This window comes from Heloderma suspectum, chromosome 15 (genome assembly GCF_057233095.1).
Source record: "Heloderma suspectum isolate Gila_16-S chromosome 15, 16-S_ref, whole genome shotgun sequence".
Classification (NCBI taxonomy): domain Eukaryota; kingdom Metazoa; phylum Chordata; class Lepidosauria; order Squamata; family Helodermatidae; genus Heloderma; species Heloderma suspectum.
In genome coordinates, this window is record NC_139472.1 from 656041 (window position 1) to 678973 (window position 22933).

Consider the following 22933-nt stretch of genomic DNA (forward strand, 5'->3'; position numbering starts at 1 on the left):
AATGGCAGTTGTGATTTCCAAGGCCAATAATAGTCCAAGACCAGCACCAGTTCATTGGAATTCAGTGCCCTTGGAGTATGCCTTATATTCTTCTCTTTCCATCTTGCGTGGAGCAGAGTTCTGTGGAATGTAGGGGCCTGCAAACCCCTCCACCAGCCCAAGCAAAAGGCAAACGCCCTGTTACAGGTGTATTTTGCTAAGTTGTGATCCGGGATCAGTCTTGTTCTTGTCATCATCCTCCACCTGTAGATCTCTCAGACGCCAGGCTCTTTGCACTGCCCTCCATGGATCTCTTCAGCAGAAACTGTGCGTGTTCTGGCTCCCCACCCAAGCTGGGAACCCCTGTGAGGAGACCTGCCCCCTTGCCCCAAACTCACCAGAGGGCAGAGCCAAGAGGCCTTGGGACATAGGTCGCCTCCTAGCAGATTTGTTCTGGCCAAAGAAGTTGAAGAAAGTTCCTTCCGGAGTCCCAAGGGGACATATTGGTGGTGGCCCCGGGAACCAGGCAGAGGAGAAGCCATCCCTTCTAGTGGAAGGTAAGAATGAGGTCAGGTGCAGGTAATTTGAACCCCAGCAGCTGCTCAGAGTTAGAAGGGGCACCCGGATGTCCTCTGGTTCAAACCCAGAAGCAGGACTGTCATTCAAACTGGATGGCAAGCTCACAGCTCACTTCTTCTGGGTGGAAATGGGCAATACCTTTGGGGAGGCCCATAGTTCCCCAGCGGAGCACCAACTTTGCATGCAGAGGGTCTTGTCTCAATCCCCAGGAGTGTCTCCAATTAAAAGGTGCTTGGGAGCAGGACTGGGGACTGCCGAAGAGCCTGCACCAGGCACGCGTGACAGGCAGGAGGCGGTTTTATAGTTCTAAATGACTCTAGGTCACTCAAGCAAGCAAGTTAAGCTGTATGCTCCAGGGAATTCAAATCCCAACCACACTTGATGGTTGCTGACCACTCTGGACCAAGAGAGTGTTTCTTCCTGACTCCCCACATGGGGACTGGGCAGTATCCAAAAGGCCTGTTGGGTCTGCTAAAGGGCAATGTAACTGGATGACCCACACGGTGCCTTCCCAACACACCTGTCCTTTTGCCAGTCCCCAGAGGAGGTGGGGGAAGATTGCATGCTGTTGGGTGCTGGGAGCCCTCCCTGACCTCTGTGGCTGGAATGAGAGAAAGCGCACAATTGATTTCTCTCATGCATTTCGTTGCTGCCTTTTGCGGGTGCTGCCTTCCTTCCTCCCAATGCCTTTCAGCTGCTCTGCCTTCTTCAGGGGATGATAAAAGCAGGTACAGCATCTCTTCTTCCCCTGCCCCAGAGGCAAGCTGGTGGCCTCTTAGCACTCAGTTGCTGAGGGGGTCTCTGGGGGTGAGAGAGCAGAGAAGCTCAGCGGAGGCAAGAGGCACCTGGGGGGGTGGGGTTGTGCTTTGGCAACGGGCTTCTTCCTTAAAGGGCAAGCTTTGTTCTCCCAGGCAGGCTCTTTCCATGACACAGCCTGGTCCTTTCTGTCCCCCTGCAGGAGCTGCTGCAGCTGTCCACAAGGCCTCAATCCCCCTCGGTGCCCGGTCTCTTCCGTCACTGTCCCCTCCTGAGCTGGCTGCAGCTGACTGTGCTGCTCTGGATGAGCCCCCAAAGGAGAAGACTTCCCCCTGTGCCGGCACCCAGCTCCCAGACCTATCGGAGCCCACGACAGAACCACAGCTGCTTCCCCGCAAGAAGCTGTCCCTCCACACCTCCATTGAGTGCCTACCCACAGCTGGGGTGGTGCCACCACTGCCACCAGAGCCCAGGTAACTGCACAGGCCCCCTTCCGACTGGAACAAGTCACTATGACTCTTCCATGCTTGCTTAGGCCAGAAACTAGTTTGGAGGAAAAACCACAAAGAGTCTCGTGGCACCTGAAAGGCTAACACGTTTAAGGTGCCGTGAGACGCGTTGTGCTTTTTGCTGCAATAGATCAACACAGCTCCCCTCTGGAAACTCATTTGTAGGAAATCCTCCTCAAGCCTCTTCTTTGGCTCAGCTTGGCTCCCAAACATCTGAATGTTTCATCTTCCTCGTTTCTCTCTTCCTCTTCCTCCCCCCACCCAGGTACAAGTTTCTGGCTGCGCTTGGCACTTCAGTGGTTAAGCACCTATTTTGTCAGGTTAATATCTTTCCGTAGCATTAATATTGATCGGCTAGGCTTGGAAGTATGCCTTGAAAAGCAAAGTACTCTTTTTGAAGCCATCGCAACCCATATGCACACACCAATTCAGCCATGTGTCTCCTGGTCATGCTGGGCTTCTGGTGCAGTCAGCAGACCTCTCCAGTAGGGGGCGTGGCCACACAGAACGTCCAGCATGAGACCCGAAAGCTGCCTCTCCTTTGCTTCTAGAATGTTCTCGAGAACCTTTGGGAAAGAGACGAAAGCAGCAGACCAGTGGAGGAGGGAGTCGAAATATGTCCAGACCCGTGAGTGTGTAAATTGGTGTTCCTGGGGCTGGTGCCAAGAGTCGGCATGGTTGGGCACCTGCTGAGGGCCCACACCCCAGCAGGGTCCCACTGGCTTGCTCCTCCTCTTCCCATTGCAACCTGCTTGTTCACCTGCCTCCTGCTCCGGCCCTGACAACAGTGGTGGTGGTGAGGAGGAGCAGCAAATGCCAGGCCCCCTTGCTCCCTGGGTCTCTCTGCCTTCAAGCAAGCACATGGCAGCAATGAGGAGAAAGGGGAGGAGCAGCAAGAGCAAGAGAAGGCAGAGTCATTGAGGCAGGCAATGCACACGGGCTCTCAGAAAATTGGCTCTGGTACGGTCTATAGGTATTCTCCTCCATAGGGCTGCTTAGGGGCAGGAGGGAGGTTCCTCACCCTAGATGGCATTGTGTGCCCTATCTGTGTGGACCTGTTTGGAGCAGAAATGTATTTTGGGCATCCAACCCTTGGCCAACTTAATATTTTTGGCGTAGAAATAAATATATAAAGTCCATTGGCTCCCTGAGGACTTTTCTGTCTGCTAAAGCATAGGAACCTCCCCACATTTCCTGTTTTAGAATAAACTGTGGGATGGTGTTCCCTCTTCTGGACATGCAGTCTGCACACATACACCTAGAATGCACATTGTTGGGAACTGCAATCAGAAATGAATTGCTGTGCATTTGTGGTTGGATCCAGATTTATCCATAGGTAGACTCACGGAGATAACTGGGACTTAAGTTAGTTGTGACTAACTGAAGTCCCGCAGATGTCCATGGGGCTACTCTAAGTATGACTAAGTCTGGATCCAACCCTTTACTGCTACGTCTGCTAGCCAGAGAGCTTCAGCTATTGGGCAGTATAGAAATGAAATGAAAAATGAATATATGTATGTATGTATATATATATTTATAAAAATACGTTCTCCTCTTCTTGGTCAGAGCTCCTCTACCAAGACTACTGGGTGAAAAGGCTGAAGGCAGTGCAGCGCAAGCCCCGGGACCAGGCCTTCTGGGTAGATGCCAGCCTCTCTGTCGCTGGGCTCCTCTCCTCCTCCCTGCTGAGCGCCACCTCACAAGTCTCTCAGCGCGATTACAGCTTCGCCTTCTGGCAGGAATTCCCGGAGGTGAAGACCAGAGGTCTGCTGGAGGGGATTGCACTGCAATAGCGCCATTTGCAGGAGGTACCTAGAATCATAGAATAGTAGGGTTGGAAGGGGCCTACAAGGCCATCCAGTCCAACCCCCTGCTGAATGCAGGAATCCAAGCCATCCCTGGCAGATGGCTGTCCTAGAGGAACGGTGTGTGAGTGTCTGGAGGTGCAATGTGCATCATGCCATCAAGGTGAATGCATGGTGCTTTGCAGAGTGTGAGAGGCTGCCTTCCTGCCCCAAGGAGCTTATGACCTAAAAATTGCCACAGGAGAGGGAACTGATGGGGGGGGGGGAATGGGACAGAGGCAAAGGTCGATCAAGGGAGGTTCTGCATTTATTTGTCCCAGCTTTTAGTGAAAGTCGGGGTAGGGACTAGGGGACTTGTGCCACTGTGGTCATCCACGCAGCTTGTACGCAAAGCCCAATTGCCACATCCAGCCACAGCAGTATCTGTGCTGCTGTCACACTGTACTTCCAGGTGTGGGTGTGCACCACCCGATCAGGGTGTAATATACAACTGGATCCTGTGGAATAATGGCCGTGGCTTCCTCTCAGATGGAAATCACACTTCTGTGAGGCAGCAAGAATTCAGCAGGCTCCAGACTGGTTTCCAACCAGGACCCAGAGCAGCAGGCACCAACCTCTGCATGCAGCCCAACAGATCCTGGATGTTGAAGCAGCATGTATTTCTTAGGCCGTGCTGGGAAAAAGAAGCCGCATTTAAAATGTTGCATTACCTGCTCTTAAGGCTAAGCAGTGCATGGAAATGTTAATTCAGTTTTGCTGGTAAATTATCATTTAGGTACGTCCTGCGTAGCTTGCTAGGAAAGGAACAAATTGGACATTTAACAAAGACACTTTGCTAAGCAGACCTTGCAACCCTCCCATCTGAGCTACCAAGCAGTTCATATTTTAATACATTTTAACGCAAACGTGAGAGCTGTTTCCAAAGTGCTCTGCTTTGATCTAGCACACTTGGATCTGAAGCATTTCACTTCCAATTCCCAATCAGCCTGGTTTTGCATGGAGGGTGAGGGTGGGGAGAGGCCTTAATGGTCCTTGGGAGAGTTGGCAGATCTGCGCAGGCTTTGGGCTGACCAGGGGCTACCCCGTTTCCACAAGGTTTGGACCCCCCTCTAATGGTTGTTTGCCTTCGTCTCTGCGGCAGGCCATGTTTGAGGTGATCACCTTGGAGGCCTCCTACCTGTGCAGTCTCCTGGTGGCTGTTCTTCACTTCCAGAACTTTCTGGTGCTGCGGGGCATGCTCAGTATGGCTGAGCTGCACCAGCTCTTCTCCAACCTGTCGCAAGTCAAGGATGTTAGTGAGAGGTAACTCACCTGTCGCAAGTCATGGCCCCTCCAGGAAATTCCTGACTTGTGTGGTGGATAACTTCCTCCTACAGAAAGTAGAGGAAGGAACTAGAGGATCGGCTATCCTTGACTTGATCCTAACCAACAGAGATGACTTAGCGGATAAAGTAGCAGTTACAGGAACTCTGGGGGAAAGCGACCATGTTGTACTTGAGTTCTTGGTTCTAAGGGAAGCAAAAGCCGAGTGTAGTCAAACGCGTACCCTGGATTTTAGGAAAGCTGATTTTACTAAACTCAGAACAATGATCAGTAAGGTCCCATGGCAAGCGACACTAACGAGAAAAGGAGTCCAAGGTGGGTGGGAGCTTTTAAAAAACGAAATTCTCAAGGCACAATCACAAACAATTCCAACAAGAAGAAAAGGTGGAAGACAACAGAAGAAGCCAATGTGGCTTCACAAAAAGCTTAGGGATGACCTGAAAACAAAAAGGGACACATATAGGAAGTGGAAAGAAGGCCAAGTAACAAAGGAAGAGTACAGGCAGGTAGCACAGAATTGCAGGGATGGTGTCAGGAAGGCTAAAGCTGAGAACGAGCTGAGGTTAGCGAGGGATGCTAAAACCAACAAAAAGGCTTTCTTCAGCTATGTGCATAGTAAAAAGCAGAGGAGAGAAATGGTTGTTCAGCTATTAAATAAGGATGGCAAAACAATAACAGATGACAAAGAAAAGGCAGAGGTGCTCAATTCCTACTTTGGCTCAGTCTTCTCCCAAAAGAGGGTCTATGAGCCCCCTGGCAAAGGCAAAGTACAGGCTGAAGGGGCAGGATTGCAGCTTGAGATCGATAGGCATATGGTCAAGGAACACCTCAATACTTTGAATGAGTTCAAATCTCTAGGGCCAGATGAACTGCATCCTAGAGTAATAAAGGAACTGGCAGAAGAACTCTCAGAACCGCTGTCTATTCTCTTTGAGAAATCATGGAGGATGGGGGAAGTGCCAGATGACTGGAGGAGGGCTAATGATCAGGGGACTGGAAACAAAGCCCTATGAAGAGAGACTGAAAGAACTGGGCATGTTTAGCCTTGAGAAGACTGAGGGGAGATATGATAGCGCTCTTCAAGTACTTGAAAGATTGTCACAGAGAAGAAGGCCAGGATCTCTTCTTGATCATCCCAGAGTGCAGGACACAGAAGAATGGGCTCAAGTGACAGGAAGCCAGATTCCAGCTGAACATCAGGAAAAATGTCCTGACTGTTAGAGCAATAGGACAATGGAACCAATTACCTAGGGAGGCAGTGGGCTCTCCCACACTGGAGGCGTTCAAGACGAGGCTGGACAGCCATCTGTCAGGGATGCTCTGACTTGGATTCCTGCATTGAGCAGGGGGTTGGACTCGATGGCCTTGTAGGCCCCTTCCAACCCTACTATTCTATGATTCTAGGTAACCTTGCCCTGATCACCAAAAAGCCCTCCCTGCAGAAAAGTCTGAGATGCTGGGAATTCTGGGAGCAGAGCCTAAAGGTGGACTTTTTCTGCACGATGCATATACAAGCCTCATAGATCTCACAGAATCATAGGGCTGGAAGGAGCCTACAAGACCATCGAGTCCACCCCCCTGCTCAGTGCAGGAAGCCCGATTCCCAGGAGGTCTCCCATCCAAGTACCAACCAGGGCTGACCCTGCTTAGCTGACAAGGTCAGGCACATCCAGCCCTCCCTCCCTCCCTCTCTCTCCCCCCCGCCCCCCTTGCAGATTTCTCCTGGAGTTGGAGGAGCAGCTCGACCACGATGTCTTCCTTCTGAGGCTAGGGGATGTGGTGCTGAGGCACTGCCCTGCTTTCTGCCGTGCCTGTATTCCTTACGTCACCAACCAGATGTACCAGGAACAGCTCATGCAGCAGCTGATGTGAGGGATGGCGGGGGGCAGATGGAGGGCTGCAACGGAGGCAGTGAAATCAGAGGTGGAAGTGCTGCCAAACCATTACCATGAAAACGCTGGACAGGTCTCTTGGTGGCAAGTAGCTACAAATGGAGAGCCTCTGTTCAGGGCCAGGTTTTCTCGGAGAACCCGATGCTGGGGGAAAGGGGCCATGTCCCACTTGTGGGCCTGGACCTTGGTGCAAGCTGGATGCTGGGTTAGCTGGACCTTTCTGCCTGGTCCTGCAGGGCTCTTCTTCTGTCCTGCTCAGTGCCTAGTTTATGCACATAGTCAAGTGTTGTTTTTCTTCAGCATAGGATTGATTTCTTGTTCTAGAACAAGGGCGTCTAACCTCGTTCATCCACAGGAGTGAATTCCATTCTGGAGAAGCTCTCAGGGGCCACATTCCAGTGGTGGGTGGGACCAAAGGCAAAGAGGGTGGGGCCAAGGTACCCCAAATCCCAGCCTGTTGTAGCTTTCAGTTCTTCCTGCCAGTCACTGAGCCTTTGGAGAGGCATCTCATCCTTTTGGAATGGGGGGAAAATTGCACAAATGCCGGGAAGCCACTAAGCGATGGGTAATTGGAGGCCAGGGCCAGGGGAAAGGGCGGGGCCACCCAGGGAACCCCAGAGGGCCAAATTTGTTCCCCGGGCCTCGAGTTCTGCTCCCCCGCTTTAGAGTGTGAGCTTCTTCTGCGTGTGCCCAGGTCCAGCCCCTCTCCCTTTGCTCTGCTTTCCTTCCCCCTCCACCACACCAGGCGAGAGAACAGCCGCTTCCTTCAGGCCTTACACCAGCTGGAAGAGCAGCCCATCTGCCAGCAGCAGCCCCTGAAATCCTTCCTGGTCCTGCCTTTCCAGAGGATCACCCCGCTCAAGGTCTTGCTGCAAGTGGGCAGTGGCGCGGGGACATGTCTGGAGTTTAACTGCTCGAAGGAGAGATACTGGGGCCCAGGACGCCTCCCTGGGAGGTGCCAGGGAGGCCCCAGCTCTGAGCCCTGTGGAAATTGGCCGCGCTTGATCTGTGGTGTGGGAGCACTCTGCACATGCTCAGGGTTGCCTTCATGAGCCAGTGTAGTGTAGTGGAGCCAGTGTAGTGTAGTGGTGAGAGTGACGGACTGGAAGCCGGGAGATCCGGGTTCTAGTCCCCACTTGGCCATGGAAGCTCACTGGGTGACTTTGGGCCAGTCACAGACTCTCAGCCCAACCTACCTCACAGGGTTGTTGTTGTGAGGATACAACGGTGAGGAGGAGGATAATGTAAGCCGCCTTGAGTTCCTTGCGAGAGGGAGAAAGGCGGGGTATAAATGCAATAAATAAATTTATTGCATTTATAGAACTAGACGCCACTCTGCACCAGTGGAAGCGGTGGAGCTGTGGAACCGATTCCAGGTACTTGCAGATGAGACTGGAGGACAGCCTGCAGAGGAAGAATCACAGGGGAACCTGCATGAGAGTGAGCAAGAGGCTAAAGGTCAGTCAAACAGAGGCGATGAAACCCAGGCCTACAAGAAGAAGAAGAGAAGAGTGGTAGTAGTGGGAGACTCCTTGCTGCGTGGGATCGAGACCCAAGTATGTCGCGAAGACCCGTGGACTCGCCAGGTATGTTGTCTCCCGGGAGGACAGATTAGAGACGTGACTGAAAGGTTGCCTGCACTCATAAAGCCCACTGACAGGTATCCCTTTCTTCTCATCCATGTGGGAACAAATGATACCGCCAAGCGGAGCTACGAAGAGATCACGTCAGACTTTGAAGCTTTGGGAAGGAAACTCAAGAACTTTGGGGCCCAGATAGTTTTCTCATCCATCCTTCCAGTAGTTAGAAGAGGGATAGAAAGGGAACGAAAAATACTCCGGGTGAATGACTGGCTACGAAGGTGGTGCCGACGAGAGAGATTTGGATTCTGGGACCACGGGCTATACTTCCTGGAAGATGGGCTGTTGGCTAGGGATGGGTTGCACCTCACAAAGGCTGGGAAGAATGTGTTTGGACACAGCATGAAGAACTTCATCAGGAGGGCTTTAAACTGAATCCTACGGGGAAGGGAGATGTAATGTTGGGGGTAACAATGGACGTAGGCGCATGCACTGCAATGGAGAGAACAGCGCTGATAGCGCCCAATAATAGTCTTCAGACACAGGTAGGAAGAAAGCCAGACTATGAAGCACATGGTCTTCGATGTCTATATACTAATGCCCAGAGTATGGGAAACAAACAGAATGAACTTGAACTCTTAATACAGGAGGGAAATTATGACTTGATAGGTATAACTGAGACTTGGTGGGATGACTCTCATGACTGGAATACAGCAGTTGAAGGATATAACTTGTTCAAAAAGAACAGGAGGAACAGAAAGGGAGGCGGGGTTGCACTGTATGTGAAAAATACATATCTCTGCACAGAAATACAGGAGGAGGAGCTTGGTAGCCCCATCGAGAGCATCTGGGTTGAAATAAATGGAGCAAAGAATAAAAGGAACCTGGTGGTCGGAGTCTACTACCGGCCACCCAATCAAGGAGAAGCCAAGGATGAAACTTTTGAAAAGCAAATAGCCAATGTTTTAAGGAAGCATGATGTAGTAGTAATGGGGGACTTCAATTTCCCCGATATTTGTTGGGAGACAAATTCTGCAAAACATGGCCCCTCCAGGAAATTCCTGACTTGTGTGGCGGATAACTTCCTCCTACAGAAAGTAGAGGAAGGAACTAGAGGATCGGCTATCCTTGACTTGATCCTAACCAACAGAGATGACTTAGTGGATAAAGTAGCAGTTACAGGAACTCTGGGGGAAAGCGACCATGTTGTACTTGAGTTCTTGGTTCTAAGGGAAGCAAAAGCCGAGTGTACTCAAACGCGTACCCTGGATTTTCGGAAAGCTGATTTTAATAAACTCAGAACAATGATCAGTAAGGTCCCATGGCAAACAATGCTAGCGAGAAAAGGAGTCCAAGATGGGTGGGAACTTTTAAAAAAGGAAATTCTCAAGGCACAATCACAAACAATTCCAACAAGAAGAAAAGGTGGAAGACAACAGAAGAAGCCAATGTGGCTTCACAAAAAGCTTAGGGATGACCTGAAAACAAAAAAGGACACATATAAGAAGTGGAAAGAAGGCCAAGTAACAAAGGAAGAGTACAGGCAGGTAGCACAGAATTGCAGGGATGGCGTCAGGAAGGCTAAAGCGGAGAACGAGGTGAGGTTAGCGAGGGATGCTAAAAACAACAAAAAGGCTTTCTTCAGCTACGTGCATAGTAAAAGGCAGAGGAAAGAAATGGTTGTTCAGCTATTAAATAAGGATGGCAAAATGATAACAGATGACAAAGAAAAGGCAGAGGTGCTCAATTCCTACTTTGGCTCAGTCTTCTCCCAAAAGAGGGTCTATGACCCCCCTGGCAAAGGCGAAGTACAGGCTGAAGGGGCAGGATTGCAGCTTGAGATCGACAGGCATATGGTCAAGGAACACCTCATTACTTTGAATGAGTTCAAATCTCCAGGGCCAGATGAACTGCATCCTAGAGTAATAAAGGAACTGGCAGAAGAACTCTCAGAACCGCTGTCTATTCTCTTTGAGAAATCATGGAGGACCGGGGAAGTGCCAGATGACTGGAGGAGGGCTAACGTTGTCCCTATCTTCAAAAAGGGTAAAAAGGAGGAACCTGGGAACTACAGACCAGTCAATCTGACATCAATCCCTGGGAAAATTCTGGAGCAGATCATAAAGCAATCCATCTGGAAGCACCTTGACAACAATGCCGTGATTACTCGAAGCCAACATGGATTTGTCAAAAACAAGTCCTGCCAGACAAATCTGATCTCATTTTTTGATCAAGTCACCTCCCTTGTAGACCGTGGGAATGCTGTAGACATCATATACCTCGACTTCAGCAAAGCTTTCGACAAAGTGCCCCATGATATCCTGATGAGCAAACTCGCTCGAAGTGGGCTAGATGAAACAACGATCATGTGGATCCACAGTTGGCTACAGAATCGGACTCAAAGAGTGCTTCTCAATGGGACCTTCTCAAGCTGGGGAGAGGTAACGAGCGGGGTACCGCAGGGCTCAGTCCTGGGCCCAGTGCTCTTCAACATTTTTATTAATGACTTGGAGGAGGAGGTGCAGGGAATGCTGATCAAATTTGCAGATGACACAAAATTGGGAGGGATAGCTAATACTTTGGAAGACAGAAACAAAATTCAAAGTGATCTGGATAGACTGGAGTGCTGGGCAGAAAACAACAGAATGGCATTTAATAGGGACAAATGCCAAGTTCTGCACCTAGGAAAAAGAAACCAAATGCACAGTTACAAGATGGGGGATACGTGGCTCAACCACACTACGAGCGAGAAGGATCTTGGAATTGTCGTCGATCACAAGCTGAATATGAGCCAACAATGTGATGTGGCTGCAAAAAAGGCAAATGCTATTTTGGGCTGCATTAATAGAAGCATCGCTTCCAAATCCCGGGAAGTACTAGTTCCCCTCTACTCAGCACTGGTTAGGCCTCATCTGGAGTACTGTGTCCAGTTCTGGGCACCACACTTTAAGAAGGATGCAGACAAGCTGGAGAGGGTTCAAAGGAGGGCAACAAAGATGATCAGGGGACTGGAAACAAAGCCCTATGAAGAGAGACTGAAAGAACTGGGCATGTTTAGCCTTGAGAAGAGAAGACTGAGGGGAGATATGATAGCACTCTTCAAGTACTTGAAAGGTTGTCACAGAGAAGAAGGCCAGGATCTCTTCTTGATCATCCCAGAGTGCAGGACACGGAATAATGGGCTCAAGTTACAGGAAGCCAGATTCCGGCTGAACATCAGGAAAAACTTCCTGAGTGTCAGAGCAATACGGCAATGGAACCAATTACCTGGGGAGGTGGTGGGCTCTCCCACACTGGAGGCCTTTAAGACGAGGCTGGACAGCCATTTGTCAGGGATGCTCTGACTTGGATTCCTGCATTGAGCAGGGGGTTGGACTCGATGGCCTTGTAGGCCCCTTCCAACCCTACTATTCTATGATTCTATGATTCTATGAAATAAATAAATAAATGATTGCCCCACACATTCCCAGGCTGGATTGGCTTTGGTTAAGCCTTGCTTCTCGGGGAGCGGGGGGGAGCTTCAGAAGCTGAGACAGTCTCTCTTCTCTGGGGTTGAAGCACGTCAAGTTTTGCAGTCCTGTGCGGGGGGGAGTTTTGAGTGTTTCTCCTCTCCCCCCCCCCCCACAACTCACACACTCTGCTCTTCTCACCATGCCAGAACATCCTGAAATTGGCACTGGGCGATTCTGAGCTGGCCAATGCGATTGACCTGGCCCACAAGGCTGTGGGGGAGGTAAGTCCCAGAGTGGATGGGCAAGGTTCAAGAGCACCCCCCCCCACCCATCCCATGTCTGTGTCCTCTAGTGATGGGGGGGGGGGGTTCCCGCAGTTTTATTTTTTTATTTAACTATTTTTTATCCCACCCCTCAGACAAAAAGGCTTGCATGTAATGAGTAAAATAAGACAGCCACAGGGTTACAATCTAAAAAGGCACAATGCAAAAGGGAAAAGGGATGGGGAGGAAAGAGGAAAAAAATTAAACCTTTCTGTGGGGCTGGCGGAATGGCTCTGCTTCCCCTCCCCCCCCCGCCTCATCTCCCTCAGGACAGCCTGTTACGAAGTCACTGTTGTTTATGGAAGGGGGGGGAAGCTCCCCCCCATTGCTGAGTCCCTGAATAGACCCCCCCCTCTCTCTCTCACACACACACACACACACACACACACACACGCCCTGTTTCCTCTCCTTCCCCAGATTGTGCACCAGTGCAACGAGAACATCCAACTCATGAAACAGACGGAGGAGCTGGTGATGCTGGAGAAGCTGATGGACTTTGCCAAGGTCAAGGTGAGTCAGGAGGCCTCCTGCCTCCCATTCAGGCTTCACATAAGGTGTCTCTCTCCTCCCCCCACACCCAAGGTCCCTGAACACCTGTTAGGTTTGTCAGATAAAACCGGAACAATGAGGCTAAATTAATAATGTTATGCATGGTGCAGGGAGCATGGGTAGACATTTTTCTCCCACTCTCCTATTGCTAGAACTGTGGGACTGGAGAAACGGAGGAGGAGGAGGGGGAGGGGGACTATCAACAGCCATGGGAGGTGAATGGTGCCTCCATGTTCAAGAACCGTCTGTCTCAACTTATGAAACACGGGGGTGGGAGGAGGGCTGTCTCTCTCATGTCATCCTCCTGGGCTTCCTGTAAGTGTCTGGCCACTGTGGGATGCAGGACGAGGTAGCGATGGTGGTGCCCCCTTGGTTTGGTCCTGCTGCTCTTTTGCATTCTGATGCTTACATGTCTGCTCTCTGGCCAGGAAGGCAATGAGGCTGCTGGTCTCTGTGAGGTCCAGAGGAAGAACATGCATTGCATTTCCATCCATTATCCCTCCAAACCTGGGAGCGGATATTTGATGAAGCATTTTGCGCTCCAGAAGAGTTCTGGGGAAGGACGAGTGTGGCTATCCCAAGACCTTTCCCTCCTGAAGAGCAGGCTTTTGCGGAGGGGAAGGCCCATAGCTCTGTGCGGGAGCCCCTACTTTGCATTCAGAAGGCTCAGTCCCCAATAACATGCCCAGTTAAAAATCCAGTCACAGGTGATGGAGAAGCCATTTCTCTGACACCTTGGAGAGCTCTGGCCAGTCTTATCAGACCATGCCGTTAGGTGTTCAAGTACATGAGAAACGGCCTTTACCGCACTTTACTGCACTTTACCGCCCACACTTCTGGAGCAGGTTGCCATCAGAGGTGCATCAGGCCCCATCATTGCAGGCTTTTAGGAAGGCCCTGAAGACTTACTTGTTTACTCTGGCCTTCCCCGATCATGTTTTACCAGCCTGTTCTGGGCTATAGCTGCAGTTCTGTTGTGAGTTTTCTCTTATGCTGGTGTTTGCTGTTTTTATGAACGTTGGCTCTGTTATACCTATATTGGCTTTTGTTATATGAATTTTATTGTTGTAAGCTGCCTTGGGAGAGCTCCTGTCCTGAAGGTGGCCTAGAAATATTTTAAATAAAAATAAATAAATGCTGACTAGATGGATCCAGGAGCTCTAAGGCCATTTCTTATGTCTAGATGGAGAGGGGCTTTTTCAGGGGCTCCCAAGGGTGCCGCAACTTCCCGGGGTCGTCCCTTGCCCCCCTGTCTTTCCGAAGGATACTAACCAGCTGTCCTTTCTGTCTCCAGTCCTTGCCTCTGATTAGCCAGGGCCGCTGGCTGGTGCGGGAAAGAGAGCTCTCTCAGGTCCTGGTCCACGAAGCAGGGCTGAGCTTCCGGCCCTGGGTCAGCGTGAAGCCCGTCCACCTTCACCTCTTCACGGACTTGCTGCTGCTCTCTCAATGCAAGGAGTAAGTACCCCCTTCTTCCCCTGCCACAGGTGCTGGGAAACAAACCTGCCTAGAGTTCTGCCCTTTGGATGAGTTCTGCCCTTCCTAGCATGAGATAAATAAAGATGGTCTCTTTTAATGGGCATTAAAACTTCCAACGGTTTTTAATTTGTTGTTTTTTCTGTTTTGCTTCTTTTCCAACCAGCCACTTCACTATTGTGTTGTACTGAATTTTTTATGTTAGTGTTGCTCTAATGTTGCCAACCATCCTGGAGACATGTGACAAAGGGCAGTATAGACATTAACATATATGGCCGAGATGGGGGCCACTGAAATGAGCATTGAGGGCTGGTGGCTACAAGCTAGAATTTTCATCCTACTACAGCCTTCCCCAACCTGGCAAAGGCCAGGGGTGTTATGACTACAACCCCCATCACCCCTAGCCATTGGCCCTGCTAGCTGGGGCTGATGGGGGTTGTAGTCCAAAACAACAGGCAAGGGCCAGGTTGGGGAAGCCTACCCCGCTTACTTGGGTGGAGGCTGAGGGAAGGCTGAGCTTGTTTCAACCAAAGACTCAGGGTCCAGAACTCCAAGAGCATCTTGTTTGCTGGAGCGGGGGGGGGGGGGGAGGATCTAATGTTGCTGGGAATGTTAAAATATCACCGCCTTGCTCACCCACAGGGATGGCCGCTTCTTGGTGAAGGACTATGCCTGGATGTCTCACGTCAAGGCCGGGCAATTCAAAGCAATGCCCTTGGGGCTGCCAGACTGGACCTTCCGCCTCTCCCTCTCTCAGAACCACACAGGGGGCAGCACAGAGCTGGTCCTCAAAGCATCCAGCGAGTGAGTGTCTTGGGCTTGGAGAGCTGTTATCCAGGATCAGCATCAAGGGTTGGTATGGTTGGGCACGTGCCGAGGGCCCACACCCCAGCAGGGGCCCACTAACAAGAAGCCCCTTGGAGTTGCTCCTCCCCTCCCTCATTGCAACCTGCTTGTTCACCTGCCTCTTTTGAGGGCCCAGACAACTGTGGTGGTGAGGAGCAGCAGCAGCAGATGCCATGGCCTCCTTGCTTGCTGGCTTAGCAGTGAAAAGGTATCGAGCGTGTGTATCTGAAGGTGGGTGTTTGGGACAGAATAGGGATGCTGTTGGTGTCCCCACTGCTCCTGCCCCGCTGCTTAACAGCCTCCCTTCCTGAGCTGGCTTTGGTGGGCTGGGGATTGGTGCTGGAGTCTCCGCGGCTTGTTGTGCTGGGGGACCTCAACATACATGCTGAGGCCACCTTGTTGAGAGTGGCTCAGGACTTCATGGCCTCCGTTGCAACTATGGGTCTGTCCCAATTAGTATCTGGCCTCACTCATTCAGCAGGGCACACTTAGATCTAGCCTTCTGCAAAGGGTGGGATGATGGTGATCTGGAGGTGGAGGAACTTTCTATAGTTCCGTTGTCATGGACAGCACTACCTAGTGGGGTTTAGACTTGCTGGGACTTGGAGCCTCTGCAGGGGCAGTGGACTGACTAATATGGTCCACCCCAGGAGACTGATGGATCTGGATGGCTTTCTGATGGCTCTTGAGGATTTTCCTGTCACCTCGGCAGGCAATTCTCATGAAGCCTTGATTGATCTCTGGAATGGAGAAACAGCCCGGGCAGTTGACAAAATTGCTCCAGAGCATCCTCTCCCATAGAGTAGAGCCAAATGAGCCCCCTGGTTTTTCAGGACACAGCGGGCAATGAAATGAGTGGGATATCTACTAGAGCAACGTTGGAACAAGTCTGACAGAACATGAGATGGAGCTCATTTGAAAGCCTACTCCATGGCAATGAGGGTGGCAAAGAAACTGCACTACTCTGCCACCATTGCATTTTCACAGAGTCACCCAGTAGAGCGTTTTCAGGTGGTCAGAGGCCTGTTACACTCTGACTGGCAAACAGAAAAGGTGGACCACATGATAGCTCGCTGTGACCAATTTGTGCAACACTTTAGAATTAAAATCGATCGTATCCACGTAGACTTGGATGCCATCATTGATATAGGTCCAGTGGATGTAACTTTGGCCCCTCCTTGTCCAATTACAATCAATAGGTTTTCCATTTGTACAGCCTGAGGATATGGACAGGATCCATATCCTCAGGACATGACCATGTCCATGGATCCATGGACATCCATGGGGGACTTCAATTTCCCCGATATTTGTTGGGAGACAGATTCTGCAAAACATGGCCCCTCCAGGAAATTCCTGACTTGTGTGGCGGATAACTTCCTCCTACAGAAAGTAGAGGAAGGAACTAGAGGATCAGCTATCCTTGACTTGATTCTAACCAACAAAGTAGCAGTTACAGGAACTCTGGGGGAAAGCGACCATGTTGTACTTGAGTTCTTGGTTCTAAGGGAAGCAAAAGCCAAGTGTAGTCAAACGCGTACCCTGGATTTTAGGAAAGCTGATTTTACTAAACTCAGAACAGTGATCAGTAAGGTCCCATGGCAAGCGACGCTAACGAGAAAAGGAGTCCAAGAGGGATGAGAGCTTTTAAAAAAGGAAATTCTCAAGGCACAATCACAAACAATTCCAACAAGAAGAAAAGGTGGAAGACAACAGAAGAAGCCAATGTGGCTTCACAAAAAGCTTAGGGATGACCTGAAAACAAAAAAGGACACATATAGGAAGTGGAAAGAAGGCCAAGCAACAAAGGAAGAGTACAGGCAGGTAGCACAGAATTGCAGGGATGGTGTCAGGAAGGCTAAAGCTGAGAACGAGCTGAGGTTAGCGAGGGATGCTAAAACCAACAAAAAGGCTTTCTTCAGCTATGTGCATAGTAAAAAGCAGAGGAAAGAAATGGTTGTTCAGCTATTAAATAAGGATGGCAAAACAATAACAGATGACAAAGAAAAGGCAGAGGTGCTCAATTCCTACTTTGGCTCAGTCTTCTCCCAAAAGAGGGTCTATGACCCCCCTGGCAAAGGCGAAGTACAGGCTGAAGGGGCAGGATTGCAGCTTGAGATCGATAGGCATATGGTCAAGGAACACCTCATTACTTTGAATGAGTTCAAATCTCTAGGGCCAGATGAACTGCATCCTAGAGTAATAAAGGAACTGGCAGAAGAACTCTCAGAACCGCTGTCTATTCTCTTTGAGAAATCATGGAGGACGGGGGAAGTGCCAGATGACTGGAGGAGGGCTAATGTTGTCCCTATCTTCAAAAAGGGTAAAAAGGAGGAACCTGGGAACTACAGACCAGTCAGTCTGACATCAATCCCTGGGAAAATTCTGGAGCGGATGATAAAGCAATCCATCTGGAAGCACCTTGAAAACAATGCCATGATTACTCGAAGCCAGCAAGGATTTGTCAAGAACAAATCCTGCCAGATGAATCTGATCTCATTTTTTGATCAGGTCAGCTCCCTTGTGGACCGTGGGAATGCTGTAGACATCATATACCTCGACTTCAGCAAAGCTTTCGACAAAGTGCCCCATGATATCCTGATTAGCAGACCAGCTCAAAGTGGGCTAGATGAAACAACGATCCGGTGGATCCACAGTTGGCTACACAATCGGACTCAAAGAGTGCTTATCAATGGGACCTTCTCAAACTGGGGAGAGGTAACGAGCGGGGTACCGCAGGGCTCAGTCCTGGGCCCAGTGCTCTTCAACATTTGTATTAATGACTTGGAGGAGGAGGTGCAGGGAATGCTGATCAAATTTGCGGATGACACAAGATTGGGTGGAATAGCTAATACCTTGGAAGACAGAAACAAAATTTAAAGTGATCTTGATAGGCTGGAGTGCTGGGCAGAAAACAACAGAATGACATTTAATAGGGATAAATGCCAAGTTCTGCACCTAGGAAAAAGAAACCAAATGCACAGGTACACGATGGGGGATACATGGCTCAACAACACTACAAGCGAGAAGGATCTTGGAACTGTTGTCGATCACAAGCTGAATATGAGCCAACAATGTGAAGTGGCTGCAAAAAAGGCCAATGCTATTTTGGGCTGCATTCATAGAAGCATAGCTTCCAAATCCCGGGAAGTACTAGTTCCCCTCTACTCAGCACTGGTTAGGCCTCATCTGGAGTACTGTGTCCAGTTCTGGGCACCACACTTTCAGAAGGATGCAGACAAACTGGAGAGGGTTTAGAGGAAGGCAACAAAGATGATCAGGGGACTGGAAACAAAGCCCTATGAAGAGAGACTGAAAGAACTGGGCCTTTTTAGCCTTGAGAAGAGAAGACTGAGGGGAGATACGATAGCACTGTTCAACTACTTGAAAGGTTGTCATAGAGAAGAAGGCCAGGATCTCTTCTTGATCATCCCAGAGTGCAGGACATGGAATCATGGGCTCAAGTTACAGGAAGCCAGATTCTGGCTGAACATCAGGAAAAACATCCTGACTGTAAGAGCAATATGACAATGGAACCAATTACCTAGGGAGGTGGTGGGCTCTCCCACACTGGAGGCCTTCAAGACGAGGCTGGACAGCCATCTGTCAGGGATGCTCTGACTTGGATTCCTGCATTGAGCAGGGGGTTGGTCTCGATGGCCTTGTAGGCCCCTTCCAACCCTACTATTCTATGATTCTATCCTTGGAAAAATGAGGCCCACCATTTCTGTGCTGAACCCTTGACCTTCCTGGCTTATAAAAGTAGCTCAGGGCTGGGGGGTGGGGGGGACTGGCTGAGTGGGTAAGGGCAGTGGTGAATACTTCTTTATGGGAAGGTGTGACCCCATCTTGCCTAAAAGATGCAGTGATAAGACCTTCATTTTTGTTTCTGAAAACCTCCCTCAACCCCTGCTGTGTTGGATCATTTCCAGCCAGTCTCTAATGTTCCAAAGTTGGACAAGGCGCTGGAGCGTGTGGTAGCTTCCCAGCTCAAGAGATTTCTGGATGATGCAGATTATCTAGATCCATTCCAATCTGTCTTCAGGCCAGGACAGAGACTGCTTTGGTCACCTTGGTGGACAATCTATGCAGGCAACTAGACAGGGGAAGTATGTCCCTATTGGTTCTGCTGGACCTCTCAGCGGTTTTCAAAACCATTGACCATGGTATCCTTCCGAGGCATCTGTCTAAAATGGGATTTGGATGCACAGTTATATGGTGGCTCTGGTCCTTCTTGGAGGGACAATCTCAGAAGGTGGTGCTTCCTGTTTGATGACCTGGCCATTGGCCTGTGGTGTTCCTCAGGGTTCCATCTCTTCCCCAAGCTATGTAATGTATACATGAAACTGTTAGGAGAGATTGTATGCTGATGACACCCAGCTCTATCTCTCCTTTCCATCCAAATCCAAGGAAGCTGTTCTAGTTCTAATCCAGTGTCTCATGTCAGTAATGGACTACATGAGGGCAAATGAAACTTAATCCAGACAAGACAGAGACACTCCTGGTCAGTCAAAGGCAGATTAGGGAATAGGGATTCATCCTGTGCTGGATGGCATCACACTCCCCCTGAAGACTCAGGCTCGCAGTTTGGGTGTGGTCCTAGACTCAGGTCCTAGACTCTGCCTTGAACTTGGATGCCCAGGTTTCTGCAGTGGCCAAAAGTCCATTTCCACAGCTGAGGCTAATGCACCAACTGCACCCATTCCTAGAGATGTCTGATCTGGCTACAGTCACGCATGCCTTAGTTACATCCTGTTTGGACTACTGTAACACGTGCTACATGGGGTTGCCATTGAAAACTATTCAGATACTTCAACTTGTCCAGGATGCTACAGCCAGATGGTTGAGTGCATGACTCTTTTGTTACGACAGCTTCACTGGCCACTAGTCTGTTTCCAGGCATACTTCAAAGTGTTGGTTATGACCTATAACACCCTATATGGCTTGGGACCAGCTACCTGAAAGACCACTTTCTCCTATATAAGCTGCCCAGGTCTTAAGATCTCTGGGAAAGGCGCTTCTTTTGAGACCACTGCCTTCAGAGGCAAGTTTGGTGGCAACCAGAGAGAGGGCCTTCTTGGTGGCCACTCCCTGGCTGTGGACTCCTTGCCCAGGGAGGCTAGGTACACTCCCTCTCTGCTGTCCTTCTGCCAGCAGTCAAAGACCTTTTAATTCAAGCAGGCCTTTGGCATGTTAGTGGGTCTATTGAGTTGGATGCTGTTTTTATTCTGTTAGTGTTTTTAATTGTGTTTTGATGTATTTGTTTTATTACTGTTTTAATCAAGTTTTATTTATGATTGTAAGCCACCTTATGTGCCATTTCTCTTGATAGAAAGGCAGGGTGCAATCAAATACATAAATACATAAAGGTGGGCTCACCAACAGAAGGGTCTTGCCCAAGGGCCTTCAAACGCGAACAGCCAGCACTGCTGTTATCCTCCTGCTCATGTGGATGAGAAAGAAGTTCCTTGGACCAAAAAAAAAAAAAAATCCAGCGTGCAGGAGCCCCTGAACAGATGGGTGTCTCCCTCCCCATAATCAATCTGATTTCGATATTGACCATCTGGTGATGTCCATGTGTAGAGTCACCTCTTGTGCTGTTGGAAAAGAGTGTTTGCTATGATCAGCGTGTTCCCTTGGCAAAACTCTATTAGCCTTTGTCCTGCTTCATTTTGTACACCAAGGCCATGCCTGCCTGTTATCCCAGTGATTTCTTGACTTCCGACTTTAGCATTCCATTCCCCTATGATGAAGAGGACATCTTTTGTTGGTGTTAGTTCTAGAAGGTGTTGTAGGTCTTCATAGAACCGATCAACCTCAGCTTCTTCGGCCTCAGTGGTTGGGGCATAGACTTGAAAATTACTGGCAAAGGAATAGCCAGTAATTATTCCCTGCCCCCCTGTTCCATGGGGGCAAATCAGCAGAGAAGAGCAGTAGCTTAATCCCCATGATGCTGTCCATGGCTACCAAAGTTAACTTTGGATTAAACAGGATACAGTTTCTAGTCCTGTGTGAGTGCAACCCAGTGTGTGATTCTTTTTCTTCTGCTTTCCCTAAAGCCCAAAGACAGGAGTGGATCTCTCTGCTAGCAGGCAACTGACCTTCCAGAGACCATGATGGAGGAATCTTCCCCAGGAGACGTGATCAGAGCCCTACTTCAGTGTGCTGGATGTAGGGGCCCCCAGTTTGCCTCTAGTGCCCCATTTGGGTGTCTTGCGGTGGGGGTGGCCAGCGGGCTTTTCTCTCTCCATCCTGGGGCAGGCTACTTGTGGGTTGATGGATTTGTGGGTTTAGAGAAGGCGTGGGCCTCAGGTCCATCTTCAGAAGGTGTTGGCACTGCTGGAGAGATCTCCCTGATCTCTAGTTGAGTGGCAGAAGCAGGTTCAGGTTCTAAACACAAGCCCCCGCCCCCGAAGAACAGGCTCCCCTTCCTGTCCTGCAATCAAGACCCTGTTGTCGATTCCACCCCATCTCTGTCTTTGCCCATTCCACAGCTAATGGAGATGCCCCTGTATGCGCATTCGTGGTGGTGATGCATTTGTGTGTGTGTGGGGAGGTTCTAGTTCTTCTACCTTCTCATAGGAGCTAGGAATGTGTGCTTTTGGGATGGCCCCCATGTGGCAGTGGAAGACGAGAGCTCTAGCATCGGTGCTACCACATGATGAAGGGGCATGCCTAGAAGGAGGTTTTGTGGAGGATCATGGTTTCCTCCGCCTAAGGTGTTGCCCAGTGCCAGTCTCTGTGTCATCGACCTGCATTGCAATAGTCTTGCCATCTCCGAGATGCAGACCATGTGTCCAAAATGATGCCATAGAAATCACAGGACTTGCAGGGGCTAGAATGGAGACTGTGCCTCCCTGCCATCTTTCCCCAAACCTGGTGCTGCTCGCTCCCCCACACACGTCTGCCCCACACTACCAAACGGTTGTGCCGCCTCTTTTGCATGTGAGGTTGATCCTGTCTATGTACTGCTTTTGAAACACGCAGAATAAACTACTTTGAAAACTGTCTTAATCTCATGGTTGTCTTTTCTTGTTCTCCCCACACATGCCTAAAAAGGAACTTGGTCACTCTTGGAAGGTGCACTTTTTAAGACTCTTACAATCCCCTTTTGTTGTTTATTCGTTCAGTTGCTTCCGACTCTTCGTGACTTCATGGACCAGCCCACACCAGAGCCTTCTGTCGGCCATCGCCACCCCCAGCTCCCCCAAGGTCAAGTCCATCACCTCCAGAATATCATCCATCCATCTTGCCTTTGGTCGGCCCCTCTTCCTTTTGCCTTCCACTTTCCCTAGCATCAGCATCTTCTCCAGGGTATCCTGTCTTCTCATGATGTGGCCAAAGTACTTCAGTTTTGCCTTTCATATCCTTCCCTCAAGTGAGCAGTCTGGCTTTCTTTCCTGGAGGATGGACTGGTTTGATCTTCTCGCAGTCCAAGGCACTCTCAGAATTTTCCTCCAGCACCACAGTTCAAAAGCATCTATCTTCCTTCGCTCAGCCTTCCTTATGGTCCAGCTCTCGCAGCCATAGGTTACTACAGGGAATACCATTGCTTTAACTATGCGGACCTTTGTTGTCAGTGTGATGTCTCTGCTCTTAACTATTTTATCAAGATTTGTCATTGCTGTCCTCCCAAGAAGTAAACGTCTTCTGATTTCCTGGCTGCAGTCAGCGTCTGCAGTAATCTTCGCACTTAGAAAGACAAAGTCTGTCACTGCCTCCACGTTTTCTCCCTCTATTTGCCAGTTATCAATCAAGCTGGTTGCCATAATCTTGGTTTTTTTGAGGTTTAACTGCAACCCAGCTTTTGCACTTTCTTCTTTCACCTTCGTCATGAGGTTCCTCAGCTCCTCCTCGCTTTCAGCCATCA

At 49.8% G+C, this 22933-nt stretch overlaps 2 protein-coding genes across 2 annotated transcripts; both read left to right on the plus strand.

The window, feature by feature from the left end:
- Positions 1–529: 529 nt before the first annotated feature.
- On the plus strand, positions 530–5391 carry LOC146335134 (uncharacterized). The gene is made up of 3 exons (XM_084821737.1): positions 530–1787; positions 2375–2451; positions 3390–5391. The coding sequence occupies exons 1-3, from the start codon at positions 1165–1167 to the stop codon at positions 3614–3616; spliced, it is 927 nt and encodes a 308-aa protein (XP_084677863.1). The 5' UTR covers positions 530–1164; the 3' UTR covers positions 3617–5391.
- Positions 4654–22071, plus strand: LOC146335135 (rho guanine nucleotide exchange factor 19-like). The gene is made up of 9 exons (XM_084822288.1): positions 4654–4668; positions 4770–4930; positions 6667–6819; positions 7589–7856; positions 12082–12156; positions 12616–12708; positions 14042–14202; positions 14863–15024; positions 21123–22071. The coding sequence occupies exons 1-9, from the start codon at positions 4654–4656 to the stop codon at positions 21178–21180; spliced, it is 1146 nt and encodes a 381-aa protein (XP_084678414.1). The 3' UTR covers positions 21181–22071.
- The last annotated feature ends 862 nt before the right edge of the window (positions 22072–22933 follow it).